The sequence below is a fragment of the Aptenodytes patagonicus genome, chromosome 11, assembly GCF_965638725.1.
Source record: "Aptenodytes patagonicus chromosome 11, bAptPat1.pri.cur, whole genome shotgun sequence".
Taxonomy (NCBI): Eukaryota; Metazoa; Chordata; class Aves; order Sphenisciformes; family Spheniscidae; genus Aptenodytes; species Aptenodytes patagonicus.
This window is the reverse complement of record NC_134959.1, coordinates 23,105,059-23,129,857: the sequence shown is the minus strand read 5'-3', so window position 1 is coordinate 23,129,857 and position 24,799 is coordinate 23,105,059. Positions and strand designations below refer to the sequence as shown.

Genomic DNA, 24,799 nt, shown 5'->3' with positions numbered 1-24,799 from the left:
CATCGCCACCCTGGGACTGGTTTCCTAAAATGGGGGGCGGGGGGGGGGAACGTCCCTGGGGCTTTGCCAGGGTCTGGGAGGGGTAACTGGGAGTTACTGGGAAGCGCGCTGTCCCCGGCGGTCACCACGCTGGGGACATCAGTGGCCCCAGCCTGCCTGCGCTCTGCTCCCCAGGGACTTTCCAACTTCCCCCCCCCCCTCACCACCACCCCCCCCCCCCCGCCTTCCATTCTATAGGGGCTTTTCCGAAAAGCTCCGGCTCTCTCCCCCACCCGGCAGCTGTGTCTCCAGTGGGGCTGGGCTGGGGGGGGGGTGTGGGGGGGGTGTGGGGGGGTGTCCCACCTCTCCCTGCCACCCCCCACCCCCGCCCCCCCATGGGACGGGGAAAGAGGGGGCTCCAGTCCAGCAGTACTCGAATTTATTTGTAAACTGTTCTTTGGTAAACGAGAAAAGAGACCAAACGAACGAAAACGACCCCCCCCCCCCCCCCAAAAAAAAAAAAATAATTAAGCAACAAGGCGGATGGGGTAAAAAAAAAAAAACAAACCCATAAAATAAGAGAGTTTTGCCCCCAAAGTGGGATTTTAACGACCTACAGCAAACCCAAGAGCTGGTGGGGGAACGCCGGCACCGCGGTGGCGGGTGCTCCCCCGTTGTGTTTGTTTTTGGGGAGGGGGGGAGCGCGGGGTGGGGTGGGTGGTGGCGGGGGTCCTACATGGGGGGCTCGTTGCAGAGCACGATCTCCAGTTCCTTGCGGTAGAGTTTGCCCCCGTCGGAGAGGTTCATGATGCTCTTCCTGTAGTTGGTGAGCTGCTGGATGTTCATCTCCTGCAAGGAACGGGAAAGAGGGGGGGGGTGAGGGGGGGGGTGGACGGTGGGGCTGGGTACCCCGTTTTCCCAGGGGGGGCACCCCCAGGCTGGGACACCCCCCCAAACTCCTGCGCAGCCTCCCGTGGGGACACCCAGCATCTCTCCCGGTCCCCAGGGAGCGGGGACACAGCAGGTGGAAGACGCCGCTGGAGAGGGAAGGAGGCACCGGGGGGGGGTGGGGGGTGGGGGTGGTCCGGGGGGGCACCCAGGCTCTGTCCCCCCCTCTCTTCCCCGCTTACTCTCTTATTCTTCTCGTACAGGTCTTTCAAAAGCGCGTCCAGCTCGTTCTCATCAATGAAGCCGCTCCCGTCCTGGATAACGAGGGAGGGACGTCAGCAGGGGGAAGGACACGAGCCCCGCAAGCCCCCCGCCCCCCAGGCATGGGTGTGGGGGGAGCCCCCCGCCCCCCCCAAGACTCTTACCCAGCGCAGCCGGGGGTAAACCCAGCGCTTGTACCCCAAACCAGAGCAGGGAACTGACCCACGTAGTTCCGGGGTTTTGGGGTTCTTTGTGGAGTTGTATTTATTTGGGGCAGTTTCCCAGGAGCCGGCTCCCTACCTTGTCGTAGAAGGCGAAGATGGCGTTGAACTCCTCCGAGGAGAGCTTCATCCCCTGGGCAGCAGCGAGAGACACCGAGGCGTGAGGGGGGGATGGAGGTGCAAGCAGGGAACAAGAACGGTGGATTTTTTTTTTTTTTTTAAACTATTATTTTTATTTTACCTGAAACTTCAGAAGGAAGTTTTCTTGCACAGGCAAAAGTCTGAAAAAGAAGAAGGGCAGGGATGAGCGGGAAGCAGCCCGGAAAAGACGCTTTTTTAATCCAAAATGACTTTTCGCTCAGAAACATGAGCAAATTAAAGAGGAAAACTGTCTTCCTCGGAAGCTGGAGCAGACTCTTCCTAGACGCGAGTGTTTCAGGGTGTCTTTCCCTCCCCACCGCTTCCTTCTCGCCGCCCGTGACCTTACCGGGACATCTCCGAGAGGCCCAGCTTCCCGTCGCCGTTCATGTCGAACATCCGCAGCTGCCGGGACACAAGCAGCACCCGGTCACCCGTCGCCTCCTCCTCCCTTCCCTCCCACCCGCCGTGGGGTGGCGAAAACCCCAGGGGGGGACCGCCCTGCCCCGGGAGAGCCGTCGTCCCCCGGGACCGGCCCGGAGGTCCCACTTACGATGGTCTGCGTGTACTCCTGCAGCTTGGGCTCGTCGTAGGGCCGGTTCGCCTTCTTCAGCAGGTCCGACAAGAAGCCCTGGAAGGAGAGGGCTTTGCTGGCTGTCACCGTCCCCGGCTGTCCCAGCGGGGACGTCCCGCCAGCGGGGAGCCATCCCAGCCCGCCCCGCGCCCGCAGCCCACCTTGAGCTCGTTGGCTTCGATGTAGCCGCTGCGGTCCGTGTCGTACCTCCGCCAAGCCTGCGAAGCAGCCGCCGCCAACGTTAGCGTGAGCTTGCGCCCCACGTTTCCCGCCACCGACATGTGTGTACCCCCCCATAACCCCTCGCCCGCGGCATCCCCCGCCACCCTAGCAGAGACGGGGTCAGCTCACAGCTCCGGTCGGGGCTCGGGGTGGCCTCACCGCCGCCACGTGGTCGCCCCTAAGGGCTGGATGCTCTCCAAGCCCTCCTTTTGTTCAGCCCCACGCCAAGAGTTCAAGCGCGATTATCCTCGCCCCAGCGTGCCAGGCAAGGCTCTAATATTTGATCGCATCCCCCAGTTAAACAGCAGCCCCTGCTTGCCCCCTCCTTGTGCAACGGGGCGCTCCTCCTTCAGCCATCGCCTCCACCTTGGCTTCATTTTCCAAGCACAAGCTCTCCCCCAGCTCGGGATGCTGCACATCCCCCTCCACCCCCAGCCGCGTTTCGGTCCCCGTCGGCGATTTCTCTCCCGCCCTGCAGATGGGTTTCACCCCGTGCCCGGGCACGGCGAGGTTTTGGGGTGGCCCAGAGCCACGTCCGGCAGCGTTGTCTGCTTCAGCACATCCCTCGGGCGCTAAGGACTGACCACCCCGGAGGGGGAATTTACAGAAACAGCTCCAAATCCCCGCAGCTCACCTCGCCTGGCGACCGGGATGAGGTGACCGGCTGCCCTGAGAGGTGCCCGGGGAGCTCTGAGGACTGGGAAAACTCATCACACTCCTGGTCTCCCCCCAAAACCAGCACCGTCCACACCGGGATGCCCCATCCCGCCTCCCAATGCTGAGTTAAAGCCAACAGTTTGGGGGAGACCAGGGGAGTTTGGGCAATGCCAGCTCCCGACCGTTTCTCCGTGGTGGAGCCGGGCACCGGGGACCGAATGCCGCGGGGAGCCCCGGCACAGCCCGCCCCGCTCACCTCCATGAACTCCGAGCTGGAGCCCACGTGCTGGCGGAAACACAGCAGGAAATTCTCCTCCGTGGGCAGGATCTGGGCCAGCTGCGGGGAACACGAGTGTCGGGGGGGGGAACACGAGCATCGGGGGGAGGGATGGGACCGCGAGCCTCCCGGGGGTGCGCAGGGCCAGCACCACTCACCTCCGCCATCTCGATTTTGCCGTCCGCGTTTTTGTCGTACTTGCGCATGAACTCCTTCATCTTGTCACCCAAGTTGTCGTTCTTGGAGTCCTGCCGGCAAGGAGAGGGGACGGGAGCGTTTAACCCCCCCACCCCGTGCCAGTGTCCCCCCCCTTCCCTCACCGCCGGGAGCCGGCAAAACCTGAGCTGCCCCGGTCCCCGCTCCTCGGTGCCATTCCCAAAGAGGGCTGACGTGAGCCTGAACCCCTCGGGCAGGAGGGAAAGGGGGAAGGAGGCAGCAAAACCAGGAGAGGCCCTTACCACACCCGCCCCCTTCCTCGCGCTTTCCAGCTCCTGGAAGAAGTTTTCCAGCTCTTTGCCTTCGATGTAGCCATTTCCTAGTGAAGAAAAAAAAAATGCAATAAGATCCCCCCCCCCCCCCCGGTGTCAGAGGGCGGGAGGCGAGGGAGGGATGCTCCCGGGGGACGCGGCGCTTGTCCCCCTCCGCACGGGGACACGGCTCCGAGGCGACTGCAGCAGCGAAGAAACGCCGGCTGACGCCGAGTGTTGTACGAACCCGGCGATGCCTGAATTTGCAGGGAGCCGGAGCCCCGCGTGTTGTAGCCCGGGGGGGGGGGGGCGGGCATAGCTCCAGGCTTGTCCCCTGCACCTGCTTGTGGGGCGCAGGGGGCTTTGTCCCCATCCCCATCGCAGGGGGCTTTGTCCCCATCCTGGTGTTTGCTGCATTTTCTGCATCTGATGCTGTAACTGGGTGGTTTAATTAAACCTCTCCTGCCTGAGCACCCCCCAACCAGGACTGTCTCCTCTCCTCGACCCACTCCGGGGGTCAGCAAGGGCAAACGGGGCGCGGAGACAAGGCACCTGGCACAGCATCACCCCCCGGGTGCAGGATCAGCCCCGGGGATGGGGTCAGCCCCCAGGGCAGGGAGCCCAGCGTCGGTCTCCGAGGTGGCTGGGGGCTCAGAAAGGTCCCTGTCCCACGTACCCCCCCCACCCCTCACTGCCGATATCGGTGCCGAGGTGTGGTTCCTACGGAACCCGGGGTATCCCCAGCCCTTCCCTGCCCGCGGGATGCTCGGCAGCAGGACAGCTCAGGCAGGACCCAACCGTGCGTCGCTGCCTCGGTGACTTCGAGGGGGTGACCGGTGCACCCCGAAGCAGCGGGGTCATGCCACAGCCGGGGGACCGCAGCAAGGACACCGGCTCTGCGGTGCTGCCAGAAATCCTCCCTCCCACCAACATCTGGGCACAGCTGGGGGACGCTGCCCTTTCCTCCGAAGTGCCTGACCGAGGGACAGCCGGGGCTTTTCCTCGTGGGCATCCCCCCCAAAAACCCCTCCCCATTTCAGCCACCGGAGGCTTGGATCGCGGTGCCCTGCTCTGTGCCGCCTCCGGCATCGTCACCCGCAGGCTCCCCTGCAGCATCTCCTCCCCGCTGCAACGCGGAGGCTAGGAATAACCCATCCACATCCCGGCTGGAAGCGCCTGGGGAAGTCCCAGGGCACCTTCCTCGCTGACGGCCGCATCCCGGCGGATGAGCAGCATCCCTCCCAGGAGGGGATGAGGGGCCCGGGCGGTGTCGGGGTGCCGGTGTGAGCCGCAGAGGGGCTTGGCTTTCCACTGCCCTTCCCAGGGGCTTTGTTTTTGCGGGTGCGCGAGAGCCCCAAGCTCCTTTGAATTCAGTTGGGGAAAAAAAAAATCAGCCAGAGTTTTGAGCCAGGAAAAAGAGTAACGCCAAGAAAAGCCATGGTCAGTAGCTTGGTTTCCCCCAAGCAGCAGCTTGGACAGGTCTGATCCGTGTCCGCAGAGCGGCGGCATGCAGCGAGGCATGAAAAATCCCCTCCGGAGAGCCACGGCTGGTCTGTGCAGCCGCACCAGCGTCCCCGGAGCCTCCCCGCGCTGCGGAGCCACGGGACAGCCGTGGCTGGCAAAGCGAGGACGTCAAAGACACCCAAGGGGACATCTCCGGGGTGTGAGGAGCTTAAGGGGAAGCGGGTGGAAGCCCCATCGGAGGGGTTTAAGCGCAAGGAAGAGCTTGGGCGAGACAGCCCCACCCAAGGGGGATGAATCCTGGGTCCCTCCATCACCCCCGTGCCCATCGGCAGAGGGAAGCGGCCGGGGCTGTTGGAGCTCCCACCCGGTGTGGCCGAGCATCGTCCTCATCAAGGCCACCATCTCCCCTGACGCCCGAGTCCCTCCTCTCCTGGGCACCCGCTGTGCCGCAGCCCGACAGCCTTGCCCTGCCCGGGGCCCACGGGCCACGCTGGATCCGTGCCCGCCCCTGTGTTTTGGAGATGACGGAGCACATCCGAGGGCGCAGCGGGATGGAGCTGCCCACACCAGGAGCTGCCCACTCCCACGGGGGTGCGACCGTCCCACCTTCCCCAACCCCTTGGCTGCCCCAGTGCCAGCTCCAGCGGTGACAGGGACAGCCGTGCCCGTGTCCCCCGCTGCTGCGGGGCTGCAGGAGGGGCCCCGACGGTGCGGCCAGGAGGGCACCCAGCACAGGCTGAGCTCCGACTCCAGCAGCGCAGCCCGGGACGCCGCGTGATGCAGTTCCCGGGGGGTTTGGGTCCCCAAACCTCCCCCCAGGGACAGGAGACATGGGGAAGGGCGAGAGCTTTCCCCTGGGCTGCTCTTCCCGGCGGGCTGAGCCTCCTTCACTGCACCACGGTGCTAAAATAAACTATTTTCCCACCAAAACGATGCTGCTTTTTGCATTCCCCCTGCCCTGCCTTTTTGGGGCTGGCAGCGTTGGGGACCAGGGGTGGCATGCCCAGCTGTGACTCCGTGGGGAGGTGACATCCCCGTTGACACGGCTGCTGCCACAGCATCCCCGGGGAGAGGTTTTGCAGGGCTGGGGGAGCAGGCGGGCAGGGACCGAGCGCTCCAGCCATGGAGGGGCCATTCCTCACCCCGCTCCGGGCAAGGGACACCCGCTCTGTCACCCCCCGCCTCCAGGGCAAGGGGGTGGCCCTGAGGCCAGGCTGGTGGCCTCACTGCCCCCCCCACCTCCAGGCAACCCAGGTGCCAAGGATGGGGCGCCGCAGAGGCAGAGGGGGATGGAGTGGGCAGGGGGTGGGCAAGGGTTTCCTGGGAGGGGGCACCCCGGGAAGGGCAGGACCCCCCAGCCAGCACCCAGAGGTGACACCAGCCCCGAGCGAACCCCGGCTCTCGGGGAACCCGGCACCCAGGGGACGTGCAAAGGAGAGCAGGGGCACCCCTGGGCTCAACGTCCCACGGGCTGGGGGCTCCTGGCGGGGTCCGGTGCTGGGGCTCCCCAGCCTTTCCCGACAGGGAGGTCCTGGGGGGCCGATCGTCTCCCCGATCCCGGAGCTCCCCCCGACGGGGCCGCGCTCCGGGGGCTCTCCATCGCCCCGGGGGCTCTCCGTTTTTCCCCGGGCTGCGGCGGCGGAGGCTCTACCTCCTCCTCTGGGCTCCCCCCGACGGGGATGCCCGGGGACTCTCCGTCGTGTGTCCCCCCCCCCCGCCCCGCGCTCCCGGGGCCGCTCAGCCCGGTGCCCTCCCCGCCGGTTTTGAGTCGGGGTGGCGGCGGGTCCCCCGCGCCCCGGGACTGACCGTCCGCGTCGAAGTGTCGCCAGACGTCGAGGAACTGGGAGGCGGTGAGCTCGGCCAGGTGGAGGTGCGGGGCCTGCTGCGGGCCGGCCATCTCCCGCTGCCGCCGCCGCCGCCGCCGCTGCCGCCGCCGCCCGCCCGCCGCCGCCTTTTATACCCGCCGCCGCCGGCGCCGCCCGCCGCCGCCAGGGGGCGCCGCTGCCCCGGGACACCGGCCGGGCACGGGGCGGGGGGGGGAGCGGCAGCGGGACACCGGCACCGCGCGGGGGGGGAACCGGGACAGCGGGACAGCGGGACAGCGGGACACCCGGACACCGGCACTGCGGGGGGACGGGACGGGACCGGGACACCGGGACAGCGGGACACCGGCACCGCGGGGGGGGGGGGGGGAGGACCAGGACAGCGGGACAGCGGGACACCGGCACCGCGGGGGGGGGGGGGGAGGACCAGGACAGCGGGACAGCGGGACACCCGGACACCGGCACTGAGGGGGGACGGGACGGGACCGGGACACCGGGACAGCGGGACACTGGCACCGCGGGGGGGGGGACGACCGGGACATCGAGACAGCGGCACCGCGGGGGGGGGGACCGGGACACCGGGACAGCGGGACACCCGGACACTGGCACTGCGGGGGGGGGACGGACACCGGGACACCGGCACCGCGGGGGGGACGGGACCGAGACACCGGCACACCGGGACAGGCGGGGGCAGCACTGGGCACCGTGGGGGACAGCCCGCGCCCTGCCACTTGTCCCTGCCTTGTCACCTATCCCTGCTCTATGTCACCTGCCCTGCCTGACGTCACCTACCCCGCCCCATCACCTATCCCTGCCCTATGTCATCTACCCCTGCCCAATGTCACCTACCTCTGCCCCATCACCTACCTCTGCCCTACGTCACCTAGCCCTGCCCCATCACCTAGCCCTGCCCTATGTCACTTGCCCTGCCTAATGTCACCTACCCCTGTCCTGACACCTAGCCCTGCCTTGTCACCCTGCCCTGGCCCGCCAGCTCCTCCTGCCTGTCACTCCATCCCTTCCCCAAGTCCCTGCGTCCCTTCCTATGCCGCCCAGCCCTCCCCATGTCACCCAGCCCTCATCCACGTCACCCAGCCCTACCCCTGTCACCGCATCCCCGCCCTGTGTCACCGCATCTGTGCGCCTTGTCGCTGCCCCCCTGCCGCACTGGGCTCCTGACGGCGGCTTCACGGCTCATGATTTGCTGGTCCGGGCGGGAGGAGCAGGACTGAGGCAGCCCCGGTGCCACTGCCACCGAGGGACCACGTGATGGCCGCAGCGGGGCCGTCGCCCGTGACCCGTGGCTGAGGCGAGGACACAAAACCCGGATGCCGTGCCCGTCTTTCGGAGGAAAAACCAAGGAACCCTCGGATCAAGGCTTTGCCATCCCTGCTGGAGGGGGGTCTCCTTGGAGGGACGGGAGCGATGCTCACCCCGAACAGCAACACTTCACACCCTGGCTCCCCTTGCTGCCCACCAGCTCGGTGGCGGGTTTTCTTTTCCCAAGTTTTCCCAAACGGCAGGGAAAGTTCCAGGCCCAAACAAACAGCCACACGTGGGGTTTGTCACCGGCTCCAGAGCAGCCTGCCCAGGGGGAGCGTTGCCATGGCTACGGGGGAAAAAAAAATATAATTCAGATCCAGCAAGAAGGCTCGGCTGATAGAAGTGCTTAATTAAAGATGAGAAGAAGGCAGGAAAGTTCAGACGTGCGCAGAGCAGGGACGTAATCGGTGGCAGACAGCTGCGGGGAGTTATCAGGGGGACTGCCCATCCTGCCGGGTGCTGGTGCCTCTTATTTTTGTCCCTTGGCTGGGACAAAAGGGGGTGCGAGGCGCTCCCCCCAAGTCGCAGGGGGAGCAGGCTTGGGGACCGGAGGAGCCTGGCTTTAACCTTGGGGCAGGGCAGGACGCCGGGCTCCGGGTGTGGGAAGGGAGATGCTGTGCCAGCATCCCATGAGGAGAGTCACGCTGGGACACAGAGCAGCGGGATGGCCTCCTCCTCCTCCCTGCTGCACAACGCAGCCTTCAAGCACACACGGAGACACTGAAGGGTGTCCTGGAGATGAGTCCCCAAAAAGCTTCCTTTTCCCATTATTGGAGCACAGTTTTCCCCAGCAGAGCCCATTGCTTTACTGTCCCCCTCCTTCCAGAGCAAAGTTTTCCTGGGGGCCGAGAGCGGACACTCGCTGCCTCCACAGGTCTGGGTTTAGGGACGTGTCCACAGGTGGGCCCGGGCTGGGGGGGGGGGGGGGGGGGGGAAGAGGCACAGGGGAACATCAGTCCCCAGCACTGGTCCATCACCCACTCCGTGGGCAGCAGAGCCCCGGCCCACAGTGGGGATGGCTCTGGGGCAACAGCCCAGCACTGTCGCACTGCTCCAGGACTGCTCCCACCTCCCTGCTGATGAAGACCCAAGGTTGCTCCAAGTTGGCACCTGGGAGCAAAATCTGGGCTCCGGCAGCGCCCTGAACCCGCTCCCCGCCATCCCTGGGGAAACGCTTCCTCGAGCCGCCTCTGCAAAGTACCTGGCAGGGCAAGAAGGGCTCATTGCTCCAGGAAGGGGTTTGCTAAGATTGAGAAAAAGAGTTTTTCAGAAAAAGAGTCTTCACAGAGCAGGCTGCGAAGCTTCGGGCGAGGAAAGCAAGCGGGGGTTGTTCTCCTGTTTAAAGCCACCTCCCAGCATGGGTGTCCAGGCTCCGGGCATGGCAGGAGAGGATGTCCCCCCTGCAGGAGAAAAGGCTGGATGGTCCTCTCCAGCCTTCACCAATGTTCTGGCTCTTAAACCAACTCCTCTCTAATGCTGTGAGACTTTGGAAATAACAGACCATCACGCTGCTTACAGAGTCAGGCTTTAATTCAGCAACGACCTGAAATCAGCCAACTGCCACGACCTGTACCGCATCACTCCCTCTTGCTCCGCATATTCAGCCTGGCAGGGAAGAGTTTAATTCTTTCTAGCATATGAAATCCTTGCAGTGAAGACCTAAAGCTTTTGGGGAAAAAAATAACCCCACCATAGCAGAAACCCCTTAATTCAACTGCAGGTTTTCAGTAAAGAGAAACATCTAAGGGAATTTTGATAACTTGAAGGCAAAGCATATGTTCAGCTGCTGAGCCGAGACAGATAGCACTTTTTTTTTAAAAGCTTTTTGGTTTACTTTTATGTAGAAAAGAGTGAAAACAGTGAATCTCACGTAAAAGAAGGAGTATGGGAAACCAAGCCTTGCAAAGGAAATGGGATGGATCACACAATCAGATTTTTTTTGGGAGGTTGCAGGGTTGTTTCTCAGATAACAGCAGAGATCTCTACTTAAAAACTCACGATACGGTCCAGCCAAAGGTTGTATCAGAGATTTCTCCTCTTGACATCACGCTTTTACATGATCACACATGAAGGCGTCAACATAACATCTCCATCTTCTCCAGGGGACTGGAAGCAGCAGGACCCCATCACCCGAAAAGTTTTCTCTGGACCGATGAGCAAGGAAAAGGAACGGGCTGGCACAAAGAATGGGCTCACGGAACCATGGCTGTAAGAGGAGGAGCTGTGCCAGCTCTGCCCCGCGCTAACACAGGTCTTCCGCAGGTCCCCCTGCCAGGGGCACTGCAGCGTGGGACCGCCTGCGCTGGTAGCATTCACTGCCCAGGCAGCACCGGAGCTCGTTGCTAACCACAGCGCTGAAAAAGCCAGGATCAGTCACGCAGTTTGGGGTTCTCTTTTTCTACTTGCTAGGGTTTTGGGGTTTTTTTTAGCTTTTCATGCATCTTCCAGCTTATCCTTATGACCATAATAGCCTAAATTTCAGAAGTAGGTAAGTGGCATAGAGTACGGGAGCGAAAGGAAGCCGAGGTTGTGTTACGATCTACTCATTTCAGCCGTGGACATTGCCAGAAAGCACTAAGAGCACGAAATAAAAGGCACAGGATTCAGCATGCCAAAGTGCCACGTCCCACACGATGTCCGGTGAGCAGCGTCAAGGAAACCGTGTCCTGCTTCTGGTGCAGACGACTTGCTGTACTGATACCGCTGCAGCCCATCGTAGCTTTCAGCTGCTCCAAAGTTCGTTGAGGCCCTTTGGTTCTTGGTATTTTTTCCATCTGAGAGGTCCTCAGCCCAGCGGGATCGGTTAAGAAATACCTGTGCAAAGTGCTGGTTAAATGTTGGTCCTGACTATCCTGAGCTTTGAGCCCTGGGTGCTCTGGTCCCCCAGGACTGTCCCCCAGCCCAGGGATCGGATGCAGGGGGTACAGCTAAGCGACTCCCTCCTTTCTAACCAGTGGTACTGGTGCAGCAAACAAAAACACTGTTTTCAGGATCACAGCAGGGTTTATGTCCTCCCCACACATCTTCACCCACTTGCACCGTTGTATTTCAGCCTTTTGCAACTCAGCAGCAGCAAAAAAAAAGAAAAAAAAAAGGAAGAATAGCGGATCAGAAGTATCTCCAAAATCAGACGAATCCACCCATTAATTGTATTCCCCCTCTCTCCCAAAGCATGAGCAAGATCCCTTCCAAAGTGCCCAAGGCATTTTCCCCTCTCGTCATTTGCAGGGACAAAAATCGGGATGTTCATGCCGAGTTTGAGCCCTCCAACTCAACCTCAGACAGCAGAAAGAAGAGCCCCAACTGTTAGAGGCCTCAAATGCTATTTAGAAGGCATTTCTTTAAAAACAGGCATCATTTGCCAAAGATTTAGTTGCATGGTGATTTTCAGGTTAAATTTTAAGTTGTCTTCAGATACAAGTGCATGGTCTGGGTCTCACGCTCTGCCGCCGGTGTGGCTGGAGAGAGGAGCACGCCCAGCCTACTGAAAGCAGGCGCTGCTGCCAAGCTCCTCATCATCTCAAGCCTGGCTTGAGAAGTACCATCACAACAGCAGATTTTTTGGATGCTTCCCTTCACACTGCAGTCCAGCCTGACTCTGATTAATTAATGGAGCCTGCTGAAATCCCAGCCTTAGCTACTCCGGCTGCTCTCTAGCTACAGCTAGCTGCACAGCTGTCTTCCACTCGCACTTGAGAGACTTTGTATTTACCAAGTATTAATTAGATCAATGTGAAGCACCATTTTCTAGGCAGGGGAAATTATCTGCTCTCTCTTGTACCAATGAGCTTGTTACAGGACAAAGTCTGAAGAGGGAGCAGGTGAAAGTGGTTCCTTCTTGCTCTGTGCATCTGCCACTTTTCATATTTCACTGCTTTTGCCGACACCGTTGACAAGCAATTCACCCCTGCTAGACCTGAAAAGGCAACAGCCTTGTGGGAGAAGGAGCTGGAGTCTCTCCCTTTGCGTATTACCACCAAAGCTGGTCTCCAAGACTGTCTTGACAGTCAGACCCACCAAATGGAAAGAGCTGCTGTCTCAGAGGGCTCCTCCAAGTGCCAGGAGCTGCTGAACAAGTGACTCGTCCAGTAGAGCGCAGGCAACGAATCCTTCCCCTCCAGAAGTCCTCAAGACCAGGCTGGGCAGATGTTTGTCAGGACTGACCACAGGTAAGTAAAGGGGATGGGGTGGCCACCCCAAGATCTCTCCTACGCCTGAAGTGCTACCTTTTCACGGAGGGCATACACAGCACAACTCTGTTCCCTCCTGGTGGCAACATCTGCACCATTAGTAATACAGCAGTTGACACCAGTAATTGCAGCATGAAGGGCTTCAAGCAAATACCCATCCAGAAAAAAAAAAAATCACCAGGCCACGATGTCCTTTTGCGCCCAGAGCTGAAGAAATGTCATGGCAGGCTGAAGGCTGCAACGGAGAGTGAGCATCAGTGGTAAACAATTGACCAACTAAATTTAGGAAGGCAGACTGGGAGCTCTCCGTGACCAGTTGGGTGTCTTCAGTTCAGACCACTGTGCCAACTGAAAACATTTAGCTGTGACAGCGATGGGCTTTATAGAGAACTCCAAGATAAATGAAGGGAAAAAGGCTACCTAATAATTACAGTCAGTGTTTCACATCCAGCTGCATCCACAGCTCAGCTTGACCTTTGGGGAACAATGAATAATGCACCGTTCTGGTGAGTAGTCACCCTTCCCTGATAGGCCATCGGCACGCTGGTAAAAGAGAGCACAGTGGCCTCTCCTGTTTGTCCTTTACTCACTGCTAGGCTCAATTTCTTCATGTAAGAGGACCAGGAAAGTATCAGACCTTTTCCAAATAATTTCCACTGTAATTTCACATCACTAAACTCCACAAACCATTGGTGCTCCAACGTCTGCTGCAGGGACTGCAGCAGAGCAAAAGCGGGGGTGAAACACTGGGTCAAACTGATCTCTCTGTCTTGGGACACCAAAAGGTAACCCGTCTCCAGTGCAAGTGGCTCAAGCTGCTGATCTCCGAAACATCCAGAAACAGAAGGAACACAACCAGGCAGAGCTGGACCTAGATCCTGTTTCCAGCTTGGCCACTTTTACACCGTGCGTGGACAAGTCGTGCCTGGTACCTGAGCTGGACTTTCACCCCCTGTAAAACAGGGCAATAGTGATTCAAGGCTGGAAACAGAGCGGAGAGGTGTGAGAGGGTGTTGGGGGCATGCTGCTTTGTAGCAAACAGCTACCGAGCTCTGCAGCTGGTCCTGAAGAGGCAAGAAGTGAGCAGAGAGAGGGCTTTCTGGCGAGACCTTCAGGGGTGGTGAGGGAACACAACCCCGTGCATGGGGAGGCAGTGGTTTTCAAAGCTGTAAAATGAATTTCAATCTGCCTGCTCTGCAGCCTAGCCCATTTTACATATCCAGGTCCTCATCCAAAACGCAGAGTCTTTTTGTGGACTTCCATCGGCTGCAGATCAGGTCCCACCAAAGCATGCCCAGCAGGCACCAAGCCCCGAGACCAGCTCTCAACCTGGCTCACGGCGCAGTGCAACGGGGGAACGAAGACTCAGGGCAGGAGGGTACGGCACTGAGAGAGGCAGCACCATGGGCGAGAAACACCAAACGCTCTGCAGCAGAATGAGGGGGAGCGGGAGCTCGCGTTACCGAGGGGCTCATTGCTGACATTGCTGGGAATCTGCCAGAGGTCAGACCCTGTTTAAGTGCCAGAAAGCTGTTTTGGTCACTGGCTACTAACAAGGGGATCATTCTGGCAAAATTCAAAGCAAACCTCTGCACCTGACCAGCTAAAGCACAGGGACAAAGATCAAAAGGTCTATTCAAAATCAGGACAGCAGAAGGGGACAGTCTCACCGACAGCTCTCCCCCAGCACTTGCTGGTGTTCACGCCTTACGATATGAATGATAAACGGCTGGAGGTCACGGAGAGTTTGTGCTTTCCCCCAGCTTGCCAAGGAGATGAGTGACCAATTTCTGCAGGGCTTCAGCCCGGACCACCGAGACGCGCAGCACTTCCTCGTGGTTGGCTTTCTCTTGACTGTTGTAGCTCATCACCACTTTGTTGGTGATGAGGGAGATCCCAAGGACTCGGAGGCCACAATGCCTGGCTACAATTACTTCTGGGACAGTGCTCATGCCTACGGTAGGAGAGGAAAGGACTAGGATGAGTCAGGATTTACACCAAAACAAGATCTCTCCAAGGCTGCAAACCACGATCCTACCTTCAGCGCATGCCCTTGTCTCGTTCCCCCGTCTCATTCCCCCACAGCGCTCTATTTCTGAGCGATGTAATAGTTAAAGGCTGCGATACTTGTAAGGCTGTAATAGTTGTAGCACTACATTTACAACCCTGCTCTGCACAATAAACCACCCACATTTGATTCCTGCGCACTACGTCTCTCTCCCCAAGACGTGTCAGACTGCTTGCAGCCTTGCTAGGAGCAGCACTGTTGTGCTGTGTCATTTGGCTCTTCTCTTCCTCAGCTAAAAAAGCTATCGCAAAGAAAAAACGGTTTTGTGGGAAGCTGAGCTCCTTTCCTCACACGATGAATCCACAGATATTAATGAACAGACTTCCATGAGCAGCTTCAATGATGCAGGGGTCAAGCTGGAGGAATGATATGGATGATAACGCTTACCTTCTTTGTATGCAGTTAGGAAGATTTCCATAATTACCAATCCCTAAACAACCAAGACTCTTACGGAGGGCTGCTTTGTAGGGAAGAGGCACAGTGAAAATCCTTACAGTGTCAGAATTTAAAAAAATAATAGAAAAAAGGGCTTTATTTCTGATTGGGCCCCACTCAGTCCTGCTGAAGTCGAGCCATCTGAGCATGGGAGATTTGCGTTTGGGAAATAAGCACAACGTTGTGCTGGGACCCCTGTCCTGGGCAGCCATAAGCACACAGACTCTCTGCAGATCCATCCTAGGAGCTGCACTAAGCCACTGCAGAAGTAAGCAGAAATACACAGAGCTCATTTCTCTAGGCCCAGGAGACTTAGAGAGTCAAAGTCTGAAGAAAGTCAGCCTTGAGCAGAATTAACTGTTTAATCCATGTGCCCAACCAACCCTACCAGCCCAGCGCAGCCAGCTTACCTACAGCATCCGCTCCCAGCGCCTGCAGCACACGGCACTCGGCAATGGTTTCATAGCAGGGACCGGCCAGCAGACAGTACACTCCTTCTCGGATGAAGCTCAGAAAGCCCAGCTCCTGTGCACTCTCCATCGCCAGGCCGAGCAGATCTTGTTCATAAGCATCTGACATGCAGGGAAACCTCACTCCAAACCTGCAAGGCAGTAAAGGGCAGAGCCATGCCGATATTGCTAGCGCTACCTTCCCTCCATCAGTTCAGTGATGCTCACCCTTTGGAGAAAAGGGAAATGTTAAGGGCAGACCTGCCACGGATGCAATCTCTCTCATCCCAGCCTCGTCATCAGCTACTTCTGCCATCATGACATTCCTGCTAGATCTAATCACGCGAGACCCTCAGCATGTAGAGGTCACGGCTGTTGGAAGGTCTGGCACCACGTTACTACCACACAAACCCTTCGGGAACGGTCTTTCCAAGGACTCCTGTCTCCAGAGAGCACTGATGGTCAATTATCTCTCTCCCCAGTAACTGCCCATGGTGACTTTTAAACATTGTCCATCAGACAGCTGCTGCCCTTTGCTTCTCCTGCACAACAGCTTGCAGACAGGCTCCCTGCGGCACCGAGTCCCAACGATCATCCCAGTGAGGGAGTTTGAGCAGGGCTGGATGGAGCATCGGTCACACTACATTTAAGGTTCATCACAGCAGGCAGCTACTAAACCAGGCTCACGAAGAGGGATGCCCTGTACCACAACAGCAAGGGCTGTCCTGTCACCGCGTTAACACCCACGTGCTTGAAACAGAATCAGAGTTGGATGCACTGGACAAATCGCGTGAGATTTGAGTCTTTCCCCTTTACTGTCTCATTTGAAGGGCCTCAAGGAATGACTTTCTTTGGAAGGCAGATGAACAAAGCTTGCTAGTCAGAAAATACATCCCAGGAAAGAGCATCCAGTTCTGCATTTGGTTCCTGGCATGGCAAGATCACACCAAGTACAAGCTTGGAGGCTCTTCTAGGACAGAAGTGCAATCCAATTGCCCATTTGAGATGCCCCAGTAGGTTCTGCCTGCCCCTCAGCTGCCTCTCCAGAGCATGCACGCATCCTGTAGGTCTTATATTGCACCTGCCAGCCCCAGGGAACGGGTATTGGATACTGAGCAGAGTGTCAGATGGTATTAGATGTCTACAGTTAGGCAACAGCATGCCATTCTAGGTGTCCTCCCTTGCAGGGAAATGGGGAGAGCAGCACATGTTGGAGCGCCAGGGCGGTATTTTAGGTAGCCTTCATCCTGTGCTTCAAGGCTGGGTCTCTTGCTTGCTTTGGGTCTTAGGGTAACAGCTCAGCCCTGCTCCTGACCGAGCAAATCCTACCACTGACTCAAGGAGAGCAGAAGCAGATGGCAAAGACCGGTGTGCTGCTGCTGAGGAAGTCTGGAAAATAAACTCCCAGCCGTGTTCACCAACTCAGTTCAGTAGAAGTGAACCACGTCCCTCATCTAGGCTATTAAAGCTCCTGCTTGTTTACATGTTCTTCCAGCTGAATGTTTAGAGTAGTAGGTGGCTTATTTATGTTTATAAACACTGAAATATCATATAAATAAAAAACAAACTTTCCCATCTGGTCTAAGGTAATAAGTATTCATCACCATGAAAATTGCTTCTCTTTCCTGAAGGATGGCCAGCAATGCAGAAGCCGATCTCTAATTTATTAAATTAAATCCTCAGATTCTTGCAGTATATTCCCTTTCCACATCACTTCATTGCCCCTAGTTTTACTCTGTTGCGCTTAGGTAAATCCTTCCTGGTGGCTGAGCTGGACTGGATTTTAGAAGTTTGCTCAGCTAAAGCTCTGCAATACTTTGAAAGCTGATTCATAAAGACCTTTTGCCCATTTTGATGCCTCGGTCAGCAGTACAAAAGTCACCTCCCAGAGCACTGCAGTCTTCACCGGGAAGCTGCTCTTGGGAGGCAATGAGACAGCTATGCTGCCTTTGAACGTTGTCCAGATGCAGTTATGGTTTGGCTGGCGTTTCTCCTACTGTTCCTGAGCGATTACGCAAGTCCAGAGAGCTTTAAACACTCCTCCACGTGGCTTCTGTGCTTTTGACCGTTCTTTCCTCCAACTCATACCAATACCTATGAAGACGTAAAGATGTTCCGCTTCAGATGGGTGCTATCCTCTCGCCATTTGAATCGCAGAACAGCATTTATTTCTCCTGAGGTAGCTGCTAGCACCTTTCAGCCTTCTTCAGAAGCAGGAGCCAGGTCCGGTGTTACATCAGGAAGGAACTAACTTTAACTGGAAGCCAGGCAGACCACCTTATTCTCAGCCAGAACTTTTTTTGGAAAGGTCCCAGGACAGTCCAGATGCCCGCCCTGCAAACATGTCCTTTTTTCAAGATGAAGGTACCAACCCAACAATGAATTTAACTATTATCTAAACTCACTCTTTGCTGATAAACTACCACCTCCTTCACCACCTCTGTTGCTTGTCCTCTGGCTTCACACACCTGGCTTTCATCTGGCTTCTCTCCTGCCAGTTTGGTTAGGAAATAATTCTTGCTACTGTTACCTCCTTATCACAATGCAGCGTCTTTTTCTTTCCTGCCGTAAGACTCTTGACAGCCCGGGATCTTTACTGCTTCCATATCAATATGGAACTGCCTGATGTGCTCTCCTTTGCTCAGCCTGAATCTCCAGGGGATGTGTCCTCACGCTCTTTTTAGCCCCATTTGAGAGTCAAAGAGCTTCCTTTTGTAAACACTGGCCCATCTGGCGTGTCTCCTCCCAGTGCTATGACCTTGCTGGTGCTGGTTGCCTTCCACCCTACCCATCTGATGGTGCCTTGGAAGGGTTTTAGGATCATAGATTAATTCAGGTTGGAAGGGACCTCAGGAGGTTATCTAGTCCAACCTCCTGCTCAAAGCAACTCTACATCTGGTGGCAAATGCAGTCCAGGGGTGAAGATGTGTCACAAGCCCGTCTGTGCACCGTCCACAGGTTAAGGATCCTGCTACACAGCTAGTATAGGAAACCTGACTTCCCAGCTCAACCAGCAGCAGGTCACTCTCGTAGATCTAGAGGTGTCCCAAGAGGCTGCCAAGACAACCACCTCTCAGACCGATGCCTTCAGTGAATACATGATGTTAACAAAGACACCCCAGTTTAATGACCTGGGTACGAGGGTGATTATCAGGAGATTCTGAGGTTTTATCTTTGCTCTGCTATCAATTTACTGCCTGGCCTCTGTCGAATCAGTTCCATCACACCAGAAATGGCTGTTGCTAAATGCGGGCTGGAGATACCGCAGTTCACCAGACTGCTCAATTAAGAGGAACTATCAGAGAGAAGGACTGACAATAAGAGGCAGCAGCGGGTCTCTTTAGCAGACGGTACGGCTGGCCACATCAGGAGAAGGATCAGAAGCCTACTTTTATAAAACAAAACCCTCTGGAGGTTTGCATATAAACTCCTTATAGGCTTATAAGAGTAAACAACCACCAAGGAAAGGTGCTTGGGGAAGGCAGGGCAGGTGGCACAGCACACACAGCTATTGCTTTAACTTTTCCCTCGTGGGTACCCGGAGCCAAACTCTACCTCTCAGTAAATATTTGCCAGCAGGGGCAACTGGCAGTCCTACCCTGTGGCCGGAGAAAGAAAGGATTAAGTGGTAACATGGGGCTGATGCCTTCTTACCTCTCATCGTTTGGTCCACGCAGTGGATTCTGCCCTCCTAAGCCAAACATGCTGATGTGGTCCCTTATGAACATGATGTCCCCCACTTGGAAGTGGGGATTCAGTCCCCCAGCAGCATTTGTGACAATCAAGATCTCCACCCCCAGGAGAAAGAAGACCCTGATGGGAAAGGTGACCTGCAAGAACCAAAGGCATATACGCAATGAGTATCGCAATTTGTAGACAGCTACTACTACCACATTTGTAGTATCGCAACTTGTGGACAGCTTACATGATGCAGAGAAGGGTCTATATGAGGCTACAAGGAGACAAAACAATTTTTTTTTCCAGTTTCAAATTTTCCTCTAATTTAAATAGAAAGAATTTTAATGTTTTTTTAAACATATTAAAAACTAATCTTGAAATGAACACCATTAAAATTCAAGCCCACATTTCCTACAGTTGCACTAAGGTCAAATAAATGCGGTACAAAAAGAATATGCAGATAATTTTTCCTCGCTGCCAAGGTCTTACAGAGATCAAACCACTGCGCTGATTGAAGTAACTACTTATGCACATGGACTGAGTGTAATTGATAAACCAGCTTTTTACAGCAACGATGCATTTCACAGAAGCATAGAGATTATTTTATTCATTTCATTTTATTCACGGTAGTTCACTTCAGTGACCTGCTCATCCAAAGTTAAGGAACAATTGGGAACTGGAAAAAGTTTTTTTTTTTTAAAAAAGTTTTTGCGAGTCAGGAAGGAATTGGGATGATATCTGCTACCTCCAAAATGCTAAAGCTGTGAGCAGAAAGTGTCCTAACTATGGATGTCACTTCTTTAAGAAATGAGATAATTTTAATAGACAAACATGTTTTGCTAAACTTAGTTTTGCATCAAGCGCGTTTAAAATAGTTTTGCTCTACAAAAAGTTGAGTGGTGCCAAGTATTGCAGTTTATATCCAAAGGCAAACTGACCTCAGCCACAAGCAAAATATCAAGGCTATCCAAATAAAAAAGAACACACAAAACTATCCGCCAGTAAATAAATATTATTGGTGTTTTCTAACAGAAATGTACATACATGCCTGTTAGGTAACATAAATACAAATATTCTCATACTTCTATATGTTAACTGGGAGGGTATACCAAGTTACACTAGCCAGGGAGTTTTTTCTAGGGAATAAAAAGCTGTAAACTATACAAATGCAAAAGAAGATTAAAATAGATATATTCTTATCACTCAGCGTTTCCTGGTTGCTGACTTAAATCATGATTAAAATGACTGAGTTAAAGCACGCAAATTAATCTGCCTTGTAGGATATACTGTTTTGCCCTGCGAGTATAGCGTGGCTTGCCCCTTTGTGTGGCTGCGCAGCATCAGCTTCACCCAGCAGAAGCTCCCTACCTCTTGGTTTGAACTCCCAATTTTATTTTTTTGGGGAGAAAACTAAAATCTAAGCAAGATTCATTGCAAGAGCAATGTAAGTTCATTGAAAGAGCTAGGCTCCTGCAGCTAGATATCAAAGCAAGCAGTCACTTTTGCATCTTTTACAACATATCCCCCCGCTACGTGAATGATTTTCTTAAGGAGAACTCACCGTGCCAACAGAGTATCCTTCGTAACAGTGGAAGCGTCCCTGCATACACACGCAGGGCTGTCCGTTCAGCTCCCCAAACACCAATCGGCCAACATGCCCCGCAACTGGAAATTAATAGAGTGTCAGTTTAGTTACAGGTCTTGAGGTCTTCGACTTTAGAGGGATTTGTCAGTTGATGATTATGCATTACAGCGGGGCCAAGCGCTGCGAAACCGGGAGCTGAAAGTTAAATAAATACCACAGCGCAGAAATAGGAACGTTTTTTTTTTTTTTACTGTGAACACACATTTCACCACTGAGGGAACCAGTCTGCAGACCAATGCCAAGTGGTGCACGTTGACCTGAGTTATCTCACTGTAACAGGCTGTTGCAGGCTGCCGATGGATGGGTTGCTGATGCCCTGGGTTGCGCTAACCTGTGCTCCGTGGGAAATGAGGGATGTCCTCATACAGAAAGACTGTCTTGTTATCCAACACATCGGCCAGACCTCCCAGTCCGGATCCGCAGATGATGGCGGTCTTTGGGCGCTGGACGGTACGGGCGCGTAACCAATCCGCTGTTTCCTTATACACCTCGTAGCTATTTCTGCAAAAGGAGAACATGTCAGTAAGGCTATCAACCCATCCAAAGAACAAGCTTCAAAGGACAGAAGTCCTGAAAAGGTGCAAAGAAAAAAAAAATTCGTTAAGACTAAAATAGTAGGAGCCCCACTGCTGTTATTGAAGATGTTTCACTTTTAATCTCATGTCTTTTACTCCTGGCCAGAGGCAAATCATTTGAAACCTCTTTGCCGGTTTCATTCTATAGTGGAAGAATGGCTAATGATACCTAGATCACAGAAACATCACAAGGCATAACCACTCCTGCTTCTGATGGGCTCCGGTCTCTCCTGAGTTACTGAAGGAATGCAAAAGCACGTTAGACTGAGAAATCGCAGCCTATATATGTGTGCGCACGGGGATGTCCAACCTGTGATGGGGAAATACAAGAGGATGGAAGTCCAAGGGCACCTGTACGGCACAGCTGGGATGCTGTGCTGCTGGAGGAGTAGACATTGTCCTCTGCAATAGGTGGACTACTGGGACATGGGGCAAGCATCATCTACAGAGATGGAGAAGTCAATCTTTGTAAGCGTTGAGTGCCATCAGCTCCCAGTGCTTCCTTCTGGGGCTGATAACACATCTCAGACATCCACCTCCTCAATACCTTGTGGTTTCAGTACAGGAAGCTAAACATGGAGATCTCATTCACCCTCTCCTCTCCCACAGGGTGGGCAGGAGGTCACACCTGCAGTCTCGTCCTAGGCGAGAGGCCCAGTGACATCAGTCTACATCAAAACAGAAATTAAGACCAGGAATCCGGGCTCCTGGGCTTATGTTGTCTGATTTAAGAGGGGGGCTGCTCAAATAGCTTGGCAAAGAATATTTCTTATCCAGTGCTGAGGCACATTGCTAGAAGGTGGGATAGAAGTTGGCATTACACTGCCTGCTGTGTATCTGTCTCATGGGAAGAGAGAGGACTTCAGTTTTTTGGCCTGTCAGTCCAGTATTCATCATGCATTAATCACAGTTTTGAAACACAATCAATAGCAGAATAATCCCATAATCCTGTTTCCAATAGGACAAGGCAGATATCTTCTGAAAGTCAATATCAAGGTTGATTGGAAGCTTCTTCAAAAGCGAGGGTACTGATAGCATTTCTTGGTGGCAACTCAATCGTTACCATTGATGAGTAGAATTAATGACTGTATACGGTAGAGGACTAGGTCACGGAGTGAACCAACACAGGCAGGGGCAACAGGTTCTCTATATGAAAAGCTGATCTGCTTATTAAGGGGTGAGAGAATCAGATACCGCGAGGTTGAAGGTGATGTAAAATTGACTGGAGATGCTGATAAGCAGTCACCGTCTGCTTCATCAATGTTTCTTTTTTTTTTTTTTTTGAATCAAGTCTCTTGATTTCAGAGGTGCAAACCTGAGTCACGTTGTGATTCTGCTGCCTGCAGGGGACATAGAGAAAAGCTTTCGAAGTGGTGCTCTACGATCCAGGGGGTGTCAGACCACTGATGAACAGGATTTGACGGTCAGTATACAACTGGTTCCTCTAACTGGAGTATCAGATATTCAATTAAAGGATCTCAATTCTATGTTTATTCTTCCTTTATACCAACAAGGTAAGTAGTTATTGCACAGGTATCTTCTGTGAGCTTTTTCATCTCCTAGCTCTCCAGCTTCTGCTATAATTCCTGTCCAATGTCCAATACATCAAACTTACGTTCCTAGATACAAACTATGATGTCAAAAATACCCGAGTACGTCATAAACCTGCAATCCAGTGAGAAGAAATGACTTCTGTATTCATGAATTAAAACAGAGAGTCATTCAGCTGAAATACTTTTCAAAGGAGAAGTCTGGAAATGAGAAAGAGTTTATTTACCATAACATATTGTTGAATTTTCCAAGTGTACCATGAGCTCCTGAAATAAGCAAAACTGATGAAAGTGACATTAATGAAGCCTACACTTGACTGCCTGTATCATCCCTTGCTCCCAGAGAAAAGCTTTAAAAGTGCTTTACATAGATTAACGAACGATCCCCCCCCAATTTTTCTGTTGAATAACTGTAATCCTTGTTTAGAAATCAGAGGGAACCAAGAGAATTTAAATGTAATACCCAAGCTTTTGATGTACCTGTGGCAGGCATGAGAAAAGAACGAGGTCACCAGGATCTGCTCTTCCACTTGACCACTAATGCCCCTTTTTTTTTTTTTTTTTAAAAGGTGCATACACCCTTGCAAAATAAATTAAAAAATGGATATTATTCCCATATTCCCAGAAAATTTAGGAATGTGGGATGAATCTGATTCCATGTCTGCTGAAGACATTGGGATTGACTGAGCTGTGCTGAGTTTGAGGGAATTTTTTTCCTTCTAAACGGAAGACGTTAAAATATTTCTTATCCAAAGAAGTAAAACTGCAGTGCTGCGTAATACTTCTTGCCCAAAAGGAGCTTCAGCGGGTGCGCAGGGGCCTTGCGGAGCCCTCTCCGTCCCAAAGGCTTTGGACGGACCAGAGCTGTCCCCAGTGCTGAGAGCACGGTGATGCCAAAATTAGTCTGCAGTGCCCTGCTTGCGGTATTTAGTTTTCAGAAATCTTGCGGATGCACAGCATCAAAGGGGACCGGCAGGCACGGATAATTCCTGGATATGAAGGAGATACCCGCTCAGCGGGAGCGGAGGGGGAGTTTGACCTGTGGGTCACCACATGCAACATTTAGCTTGGGACTGCATGAGCCCGAGGTCTGTGCAAGCTTTTTGACAGCCTGAATTAATACATGTAGCACAAAGCCCCCTCTAGCTACTCTGTCTCCAACAATGCACACCTAATAATAGTGCTCGGTAGCATCACTTTGGATTAAATCACAGGATCAGCTGAAAACACAATCCCCTTTGTTGTGATTGCTGTCATCCACTGGAGAAACGCATCTGTTGCAAAACACAGGACTGTCACCGATGACAGATCTTTTACTGCATGAAAAAACCCCCACCCACATTGTGCTTCTAGGTTTGGTTGAAAGCAAATCCATGTAAAAAGCAGACATTACGTTTCAGAGGGGCATAGCGCCATACGTATTTGCAGCGTATGCCTCTCCACACCACGATATTTGCCTCTTCTGGCCCATAAGCTCTCCCAAGGTCACCTGCTCATTGCCATATTTCATAATACCAGCACCTGACACAGGCAGATGGCCAGATTCCTCTTCACTAATAAGGTGTTTACTTCTGACCAGGACTTGCCTGACATTTATTGAGTGCCCAGTAAGAAGAGGAAAACAAGGCGAGGAAAAGCGATGCAATTTCGCTAGCCCCTTCTAGCTTGGATGTCTGTGCAACCCCTATTTCACAGCACCTTACCTGTCTTCCTCAGCATAGGCCATCCTCCTCCTCTCTGCTTAACCGAAAGAAGGGGATGGTTGCTGGAAATGGAGCTGCAGGGTTTTATTTGACCAAAGAGCAGAGGCCCATTGAACCTGCAGAAGCTGCTGCCGTCTCTGGCGGTGAGTCAGGGAGGTGTGTCCCAGCTTCTCTCCGCTTTCCCCAGAGCATCTCTAATCCCCGAGTAGGAG

At 54.4% G+C, this 24,799-nt stretch overlaps 2 protein-coding genes across 2 annotated transcripts; both read right to left on the bottom strand.

Moving 5' to 3' along the window:
* Positions 1 to 694: 694 nt before the first annotated feature.
* Positions 695 to 7,045, bottom strand: CALB2 (calbindin 2). The gene is made up of 11 exons (XM_076349466.1): positions 6,955 to 7,045; positions 3,676 to 3,752; positions 3,376 to 3,465; positions 3,197 to 3,277; positions 2,223 to 2,279; positions 2,041 to 2,118; positions 1,837 to 1,892; positions 1,591 to 1,630; positions 1,429 to 1,482; positions 1,110 to 1,181; positions 695 to 828 (listed from the first exon to the last, which is right to left on the bottom strand). Exons 1-11 carry the CDS (start codon positions 7,043 to 7,045, stop codon positions 712 to 714), a joined length of 813 nt encoding a protein of 270 aa, XP_076205581.1. The 3' UTR covers positions 695 to 711.
* Positions 7,046 to 14,220: 7,175 nt separating this feature from the next.
* Positions 14,221 to 24,610, bottom strand: PNP (purine nucleoside phosphorylase). Its single transcript, XM_076349074.1, has 6 exons — positions 24,588 to 24,610; positions 21,091 to 21,260; positions 20,676 to 20,779; positions 19,091 to 19,266; positions 15,398 to 15,588; positions 14,221 to 14,438 (listed from the first exon to the last, which is right to left on the bottom strand). Exons 1-6 carry the CDS (start codon positions 24,608 to 24,610, stop codon positions 14,221 to 14,223), a joined length of 882 nt encoding a protein of 293 aa, XP_076205189.1.
* Between the last annotated feature and the right edge of the window lie 189 nt (positions 24,611 to 24,799).

Coding starts and splice junctions, on each gene's coding strand:
- CALB2 (XM_076349466.1), bottom strand. CDS start 7,045: ATGGCCGGCCCGCAGCAGGCCCCGCACCTCCACCTGGCCGAGCTCACC. Junction 2,280..3,196: donor CCAGCTCGGAGTTCATGGAG/GTGAGCGGGGCG, acceptor GCTGCTTCGCAG/GCTTGGCGGAGGTACGACAC. Junction 2,119..2,222: donor TCGAAGCCAACGAGCTCAAG/GTGGGCTGCGGG, acceptor CTCTCCTTCCAG/GGCTTCTTGTCGGACCTGCT.
- PNP (XM_076349074.1), bottom strand. CDS start 24,610: ATGGCCTATGCTGAGGAAGACAG. Junction 20,780..21,090: donor TCATTTCCCACGGAGCACAG/GTTAGCGCAACC, acceptor ATTAATTTCCAG/TTGCGGGGCATGTTGGCCGA. Junction 15,589..19,090: donor CGTGGACCAAACGATGAGAG/GTAAGAAGGCAT, acceptor ACTGCCTTGCAG/GTTTGGAGTGAGGTTTCCCT.